Source organism: Capra hircus, unplaced genomic scaffold (genome assembly GCF_001704415.2).
Source record: "Capra hircus breed San Clemente unplaced genomic scaffold, ASM170441v1, whole genome shotgun sequence".
NCBI classification, from domain to species: Eukaryota; Metazoa; Chordata; class Mammalia; order Artiodactyla; family Bovidae; genus Capra; species Capra hircus.
In genome coordinates this window covers 1-9,263 of record NW_017194597.1, presented here as the reverse complement: position 1 = coordinate 9,263, position 9,263 = coordinate 1, and the positions used below count along the sequence as shown (strand labels likewise).

The following is a 9,263-nucleotide window of genomic DNA, read 5'->3' as shown; positions in this document are numbered from 1 at the left end:
GGGGATATTGTGCTTTTGATCGCTGTATTTTCCTAGCCTAGTACATCCCTGCTTCCTGCAGGGGAAGAAGCCCTCAATCCTCAGCGGTCCATCCCCGTGAGCACCATGACCACGATCTTCATCTGCTTTGTGGTGTGCTTTGGTGTCTCAGCAGCACTCACCCTCACAGTGCCCTACTGCCAGATCCGTCCTGAGAGCCCCTGGCCAGAGGCTTTCCTCTTTGTTGGGTGGGGCCCTGCCAGATATGTCGTGGCTGTTGGCGCCCTCTGTGCTCTTACGTCCAGGTCAGTATCATGGCTTTCTCCCCTCTGACTGTCAGATGCTCGGGTATCCCAGCCCTTGGGATTGAGAGACAAGAGGGGAGGACACCTTGACCCAAGTAGACTAGGAAACAGAAGCCCCGGTCCTCCCTTCCCGTCTCTCCATGTCCTCATACACGTTTCCGCTTTCTTTTCCAGTCTCCTAGGTGATGTGTTCCCCATGCCTCGGGGGATGTACGTGATGGCAGAGGATGGAATCCTTTTTCAGGGACTTTCCAGATCCACGACTGCACCCGAATACCCATCATGGCCATCATGTCTTCTGGCATCTTTGCAGGTGGCTAAACAAACCCTTGTTTGATCATTTCCTTACCTTGGATATTTCTGACTGCTTCTCACTCCCTTCCCGCCTTGTCTGTGCCTCATCCTAGCAGTCATGGCGTTACTCTTCAAGTTCAGCGATCTGGTGGACCTCCTATCAATCGGGACCCTGCTTGCTGACTCCCTCGTGGTTCTTTCTGTCCTTGCCCTCAGGTGAGACTCCACTACACCTTGGCTGGGGGTCATGGACTCAAGAGGAGCTAAGATTCTTCTAGCTTCGTGTCCTGCATCTGCTGAAGTTGGGAAAGAGTTGGATTAACTGTCTGATATTGGATAAGTATAGGGGCTGCTGTCAATCCTGCCTTAATATCCTTTCACTCGGTACCAGCCAGATCAGAATTGCAGCAAGAAGGAGAAAACAGAGAGGAGGAAATTGAGGTGAAGCCTGAAGTTAAACAAAATCCTCCAGAGCCTGTATCTGAAGCAGGAAATTCAAACATTCTAAAGAGTCTGTGGTTCCCTACCAGCACCATCCCCACCAGAAATCTGGCCAGATTGTCAATGGATACGCCTTCCTGTTTGGTGACCAGTGGGACTTCTTTTTGGTGGTATTCTGAAATTGACAGGATGGGTTGGAAATAGGTGTCTATTTCAGGCAAGAAGTATAGAGATATGATGGCCCCTCCTGATGTGGGCAGCCTGAGGAGGGGTGTGACCCGAGGTCCTGACATCTTTGTCTTCTGGGTCCAGCCTGTTCTCCTCCACCTTGACCCTTGGAGTTCTCCTGCTGATAATCCTGAGCCTGAGCCTGGCCCAGTGGCCCAGCCAGTGTTCTCTGGAGACCCCGTGCTCACAACAGTGGCTGTGCTGCTGCTGTTCATCACTGGGGTCACAGCCATCATCTGGAGGCAGCCCCAGGACCCCACTGCTCTTCCATTCAGGGTAGGCGAGGGACTTCCCTGGTGGTCCAGTGGTTAAGAATCTACCTTGCAATGCAGGGCATGTGGGTTAGATTCCAGGTCAGGGAACAAATACCCAACCAGGACATGCCACAGGGCAACTAAGCCCACACACCAGAACTAGAGAAGCCCTTGGGCCACAACTCGGTTCCGACACAGCCAAATTAATTAATTTTTAAAAGTAAGTGACCTTCTGTGCCCAAACTATCCACCTTAGTGAATGAAGTCTGCCTGCTTTGAGGTCTAAACATCCTTTGCTGGACATGAGAAGATGGGAAATTGCTGAAGCCAACAGACCCTTCCCTGACCCACACTCAGTGCTTCACACACCCAGCTTCAGTAGGCACTGAACACACGGCTTCAAAAGCGCTGGAGTCTTCCTGCCCACATGTGGGTCGGGTCTCCCTTTCAGACGTCTGGGCTGTGTCCAGGGATGAGCTGACTCTGCCCACAGGTCCCTGCTCTGCCTGTCCTCCCGCTGGTCAGCATCTTCGTGAACGTTTCCCTGATGATGCAGATGACCTCTGGAGCCTGGATCCAATTCAGTGTCTGGAATGCCATTGGTAAGTGGTTTTCTGGGATTAAAAGACCTCTCAATGGACTGATCCCCATCTTCTTCCTACCACCACTCCCCTAAACTGTGTCAGACACCCTCATAGGAGACCTAGTGAGCAAGTGTGGGGTTCCCTGGTGTCTCAGTGGTAAAGAATCCACCTGCCAATGCAGGAAATATAAGAGACACAGGTTCAATCCCTGGGTCAGGAGGATCCCTGGAGGAGGAAATAGCAACCCACTCCAGTACACTTGACTGGAGAATACCATGGGCAGAGGAGCATGGAGGGCTATGGTCTGTGGGGTCACAAAAGAGCCAGTCATGACTGAGGAACTGAGCATGCATACGAGCGTGTACACGAGTGTGTATCAGTAAGGAGAGCACCTATTTCCCTTCTCACTGTCTCATTTCCCTACTAGGATTTGCCATATACTCTGGCTATAGGATCCGACACAGCCTGGAGGAGAACAATGAGCAACAGCTCCAGCCTGCACCTTCCAGACTCCTCACCCAAGCATCCCTGCTGCTGAATCATCTTAACCACAGGACACAGGTGCCATGTGGAGTCCCTCCATCCGCTAGAGGAATCTTCTGGTTCAAGGGGCACTTTGAGCCTCTATGGACAATGAAGGTGCAATGCATTTAGGGACCTATATTTATTGCCAGTGGACAAATGACGTACATGCTGAATAATTTTTAAGTATTCTTTTCAGAACACAATACACATACCAAAAGGGCATGCTTTGTGAGTGTTCAGCAAGATGATATTTCACAAAGAATGTATAACAATGTAAGCAGATACTGGAGAAAGAAATAAAATATGAACCTGCTCATGCAAAGCTCCGACTTGTGCTTCTTTTTAGCAAAAATGCAGAGATGGCTGTCTGGGGAGGAAAGGCAGGTGACTGTGTACTGTGTCCAGTGCTGCCCCTGAAATATAGGACAGAGGCAAGTTGGAAGGAAAAGGAAGGGAACAGATGCCCTGGGCTAACAGTAACACAAGAAAGTTAGGGCGGCTATATTACCACCAGAAAGCAGACCCTAAGAAAGGAGAAGAACAGACAGAGCGGATCATGTCATCATGGTGAAATGATCGCTTTTATCTTTCCCCCAGCTTTCTGGAGACACAGTGTCATCTTTTGTAAATGACTATTTCTCTTTACTTTTCTGTCACAGACTCTTGGAGTTACACAGTAGTTGATGATGGAAAGTTCCTAATTGGAAAAAAACCAATACCTGCATTGTCAGAGGTGAGGGAAAGAAGTAGTAAGTAGTGATTTATTGATAAGTGACTACAACTGGGTGGAACTAAAAGACAGGAAAGGAAACGGGATAGTCACGTGAAAGAGTTACTGCAGAACAGAGTGCCTGACACTGAGATTGTGCACATTTAAGATGCTGATAATAATGAACCAGAGGGTTGTTTGCGGGAATAAGCAACTGCAGTAGAGTGAAGGAGGGATACAGGTCAAGAAACTGAGCAGCAAGGTATTAGATGAATGAAAATACAGTGGAGGTGGACGGACAGAATTAGGAATACCACTACCTTGCCAGTTCTCATGACAGTACAGGCTTAGGAAGAAATGAACAGAGATTGAAACTGTCAGGTGAAACTTTGTCGGAAGGGGTTGACATCACCTGTTTGCTGTTCTTCGCTTACTGCTGGGGGCCAACCAGATATCCTGTGCTACCAATATCCTGTAACAGGCAACACTGAACACCGCCCATAAAAGAGCCTTGATGAGAAACTGAATCAACCCTTCCAGGTTCTTCTGGCCGGTCTAAGGATTAAATTAACATGAGATAGCTTAATGGGACAAAAACCACATGATAGCTCAATAATGTGATGAAGGTGAAAGAGGAGAGTGAAAAAGCTGGCTTACAACTCAACATTCAAAAAACGAAGATCATGGCATCCGGTCCCATCACTTCATGGCAAATAGATGGGGAAACAATGGAAACAGTGGCAGATTTTATTTTCTTGGGCTCCAAAATCACTGCAGACGGTGACTGCAGCCATGAAATTAAGACACTTGCTCCTTGGAAGAAAAGCTATGACAAGGCTTCACAGTGAATTAAAAAACAGAGCCATCACTTTGCCGACAAAGGTCCATATAGTCAAAGCTATGCTTTTTCCAGTAGTCATGTTGGATGTGAGAGCTGGACTATAAAGAAAGCTCAGCACTGAAGAATTGATGCTTTTGAACTGTGGTGTTGGTGGAGATGCTTGAGAGTCCCGTGGACTGCAAGGAGATCCAGCCAGTCCATCCTAAAGGAAATCAGTCCTGAATATTCATTGGAAGGACTGATGTTGAAGCTGAAACTCCAATACTTTGGCCACCTGATGGGAAGAGCTGACTCATTGGAAACGACCTTGATGCTGGGAAAGATCAAGGGCAGGAGGAAAAGGGGACGACACAGGATGAGATGGTTGGATGTCATCACCAAACTCAACAGACATGAGTTTGAGCAAACTCTGGGAGCTGGTGATGGACAGGGAAGCCTGCTGTGCTGCAGTCCGCGGACTGAGCGACTGAACAACAATACAGGGGAGACACCAGAGAAAGCTGAGCAACTTGCCAGAATAACCCAATCCTTTCCCTTCCGTCCCGACTTCAGTGAAAGACTCTAGAGAGCGCTGGGGGCAGTGGTCTGGGACTGCCTTAGTAATTTTAGTCATTTTAATTACACATATTAATCAGAATTCTTAACCCTTAGAAACTTTAGTTTCTAGTGAGAAACAAGAAGTAAACAATTGTGAACTATTTGTTATACCAGTACTCCAATTAAAATGAAATAATTTTTTAGATAAAAAAATGCTATCAACTTAAAAAAATCCAAGTATCATTGGTTTACCATATAACATTAGTTTTCCAAATATAGAGCACAGTGATTTGGTATTTTTACAGATGGTACTCCAGTAGAAGTTACACAAGATAATGGCTATAATTCCTTGTGCTCCAAACATATCTTTGCTGATTATGTATTCAGTTCAGTCACTCAGTCGCGTCTGACTCTTTGCGACCCCACTGACTCCAGCATGCTAGGCCTCCCTGTCCACCACCAACACTCAGAGCTTACTCAAACTCATGTCCACCGAGTTGGTGGTGCCATCCAACCATCTCCCCTGTCGTCCCCTTCTCCTCTTGCCTTGTGTCTCTTAATCCCATACCCTCAATTTGCCCCTTCCCCCTTCCCTCTCTTCACAGATGGCCACTTGTCAGTTTTCTGAGTTGGTGAGGCTGTTTCTGTTTTGCTATATACATTCATTTATACTGTTTTTTCAGATTCTACACATAATATTATACAGCATCTGTAAAAATACCAAAATCACTAGGTAGTGTACCTAAAAGTAATATCAACCAAGTCTGTTTGAATAAATAATGAGTTAGACATCCACTCAGGAGGAAAAGCACCTCTGTGGGTCTGGGGGACACAGCTCCATCTGCCCAAGGAGCCCTGGAGGAGTCGTGTCTGCTGTGCATCTGGGCCACAGGCCGACAGACCTCGCTATGGGCTGCAGGACCTGCAGAACCAGGAAACCTGCACAGACTCCTCTGACGGTGATGCTGCCGGTGGTGGCGGCGGTCATGGTGATGGCGGTGGTGGAAGCCCAGAGATTCTGACCTAGAGATTCCCTGCAAGGGAGGGGATTTGCAGGTCAACCTTCACTCGGAGAAGGCAATGGCACCCCGCTCCAGTACTCCTGCCTGGAAAATCCCATGGACGAATGAGGCTGGTTGGCTGCAGTCCATGGGGTCACTAAGAGTCGCACATGACTGAGCGACTTCACTTTCACTTTTCACTTTCACGCATTGGAGAAGGAAATGGCAACCCCACCCCAGGATTCTTGCCTGGAGAATCCCAGGGACGGCGAGCCTGGTGGGCTAGGGTCCATGAGGTTGCAAAGAGTCGGACAGGACTGAAGAGACTGATTAGGCATGCAGCCTTCACTGAGGGAGGTGAGGATTCTGGAGTTAAAACAAAACAAAACAAAAACAAAGATGTCTGATCAAGGCTTACATAGCAGAAGCTTTCCCCTCCCCCTCACAAGAAACAGCCCATGGGGTTGATGTCCCACCACAGAAAAACCTGGGCTAGTTCTGCAGACATCCCTGGGAACACCTGTTTCTCTACAGCAGCACCGGAGACCTGAGCTGGGGGAACCCCCATGACGAGGGAGAGGAAGGGTTTTGAGGAAGGGTTTTGGTAAAGAGGCTGATAAACACTGTGAAGGGCAAGAAAGTGACCGCTCCCAGAGGCAGTTCACTGACAAGCGTCTGGGAGCAGCACAACCTGGAACCTCCCTCCTGGGTCCCCGGGCACCCTCAGTGCCCCGGGTGCGAGATCCACCGCGGCCCCCCCCTGCCCCTACTCTTCGGGGTCTCTTAGTGTGACCCTCCCCCTGCAGCCCCCATGGGAGCTCTGGTAGGGAAGGAGCTGGCTCAGAAAACCAGCCCCTGCTATGGGCCAGGGTCCCGCAGACTTGAGGTCTAGCGCCACCTTCTGGAAATCCAAAGACAAGAGGCAGCCTGGTGAGTTTTAAGAGCAGTTCAGTTCAGTTCAGTCCAGTGGCTGAGTCGTGTCTGACTCTGTAACCCCATGGACTGCCAGCACGCCAGGCTTCCCTGTCCATCACCAACTCCTGGAGCTTCCTCAGACTCATGTCAATCGAGTCTGTGATGCCAGCCAACCCTCTGTCATCCCCTTCTCCTCCTGCCTTCAATCTTCCCCAGCACCAAGGTCTTTTCCAATGAGTGAGCTCTTCACATCAGGCGCTAAAGTATTGGACTTTCAGCTTCAGCATCAGTCCTTCCAATGAATATTCCAGGACTGATTTCCTTTTAGGATGGACTGGTTGGATCTCCTTGCAGTCCCAAGGGACTCTCAAGAGTCTTGCTCCAACACCACAGTTCAAAAGCATCAATTCTTCAGCACTCAGCCTTCTTTATAGTCCAACTCTCACATCCATTCATGACTATTGGAAAAAACCATAGCTCTGACTAGAAGGACATTTGTCAGCAAAGTAATGACTCTGCTTTTTAATATGCTGTCTAGGTTGGTCATAACTTTCCTCCCAAGGAGCAAGCGTCTTTTTACTTTCATGGTTGCCAATCACCATGCAATGAGTCAGTTCTTCTCATCCGGCAGCCAAAGTATTGCATCTTTAGCTTCACCAGCAGTTTTTCCAATGAATATTCGGACTGATTCTTTTAGGATCGCAGACCAGACAGAAACGCTTAAGATTCTTCCACAAGAGGAGCAAGGAAAGTGAGCAGGTGTAGGAGAGAAAGACAGGAAACCCCAGGAATTAACACCACCATCAAACAGAATACTCCAGCTCCAGGGAACCACACAGACTGAAGGACGAGTCTGCTCCTTCAAATGTGAGATGAAAGACTGCAAAAGAATACATAAACAAAATCAAGCTGATGTGCCATCACAAATAAAGATACTATGTTTCCAATAAGCTACAACATGGATGAGCCTTGTGGCCATTACTAAGAGAAGGCATCTCCATAGGAAATGACAAAGACCGAAGGTTTCCACTTAAGTGAAGTACCTAGAGGAGGTAGATTAATAGAGTAGAATGGTGATTGCCAGGAACTGCAGGGGAGGAAGAGGGGATTTTTGTTTAATGTGTACAGTTTCAGTTTTGCAAGATGAAAAAAAGCTCAAGAGATTGGTTATACAAACTGAATGTCCTTAACACTTTTTTTTTGTCCTTAGCAGTTTTGAACTGGACACTTAAAATGGTTAAAATGGTAAATTTTACGTTACTCATGTTTTATCACACTAAAGACTATCTCAGAACTACCCACTGATGGTTACCACAGAAGAGTCAGGGCTGATAGCTACACTGCACGTGTTTTCCCCCAACTCCAATCTCATCCCAACAACCCAGGGGTGAGGACTGTCTGCTGTGCTCAGGACTCCCCGCTTCGGTTCTTGGAGATGTCTCAGCTCCAGCTCTGCATGGCTTACCCTCAGCCTCCCTGACTGACCCAGGTCTCCAGGCTCTGCTCCAAGGATCCAGCAAGTCTCCAGTCAGCCTCTTCTGTGGGAGACTGGGCACTGAGTTCACGTCCTCCCAAAGAGGCCCCTGCAATCCCAGAGTGCAGGGGGTCAGCCCAGCTCCAGCCTGAGGGTGGAGAGACCCGTTTTCTAGATGAAAGTGTCTGCGCTGTGTCTGTGTGTGTGTGTGCAAGGAAACGTGGGGGAGATTAGATCAGTGCTGTGAGACTCTAAGACAATTTTCAGCTCAGTTCAGTTCAGTCGCTCAGTTGTGTCCGACTCTTTGCAATCCCATGAATCGTAGCACGCCAGGCCTCCCTGTCGATCACCAACACCCGGAGTTCACTCAGACTCGCGTCCATCGAGTCCGTGATGCCATCAAGCCGTCTCATCCTTGGTCGTCCCCTTCTCCTCCTGCCCCCAATCTCTCCCAGCATCAAAGTCTTTTCCAGTGAGTCAACTCTTCTCAGGAGGTGGCCAAAGTACTGGAGTTTCAGCTTTAGCATCATTCATTCCAAAGAAATCCCAGGGCTGATCTCCTTCAGAATGGACTGGTTGGATCTCCTTGCAGTCCAAGGGACTCTCAAGAGTCTTCTCCAACACCACAGTTCAAAAGCATCAATTCTTCAGCACTCAGCCTTCTTCACAGTCCAACTCTCACATCTATACATGACTACTGGAAAAACCATAGCCTTGACTAGACGGACCTTAGTCGGCAAAGTAGTAGTGTTCATGCTATCTGCGGGGGACTGCCCGTGAAGGGTTAAGTCTTGGGAGCTGCTCGGCGTTATGCAGAGCCCTAGGACATGTTCCTAAGCTCCCTGTCCCGCCCCCTGAAGAATTTATTACCCTTAAGGCTCCAGGACGTTTGGTTCTTGCAACATTTCATAGAAGATAGATTAGCTTATTGATAGAAGATAGATTATCTATTTGTGATGTACACAACGGTAAGGGTCTTGTGATTGTATTTGGAGATTAAGAACAATCTTGTGAATGTCAGAAGTCACGTACTTTATCCTATATATACTGCAGCACAATAAAGGAAGGCATCAGCCATTTTGGTCTGATCCTCTCAACCCCATCTTTTGTCTCTCTCTTATTTTTCTTAGCGGGGACGCTCCGTTCTCTCCCTGTGCAGGTGCGACTCTTGCTTGT

At 48.2% G+C, this 9,263-nt stretch overlaps 1 protein-coding gene across 1 annotated transcript; it reads left to right on the top strand.

Annotated features, from left to right (window-relative positions):
- The first annotated feature begins 43 nt into the window (after positions 1-43).
- Positions 44-935, top strand: LOC108634949 (cationic amino acid transporter 3-like). Its single transcript, XM_018045267.1, has 3 exons — positions 44-284; positions 459-597; positions 795-935. Exons 1-3 carry the CDS (start codon positions 106-108, stop codon positions 843-845), a joined length of 369 nt encoding a protein of 122 aa, XP_017900756.1. The 5' UTR covers positions 44-105; the 3' UTR covers positions 846-935.
- Positions 936-9,263: the final 8,328 nt, after the last annotated feature.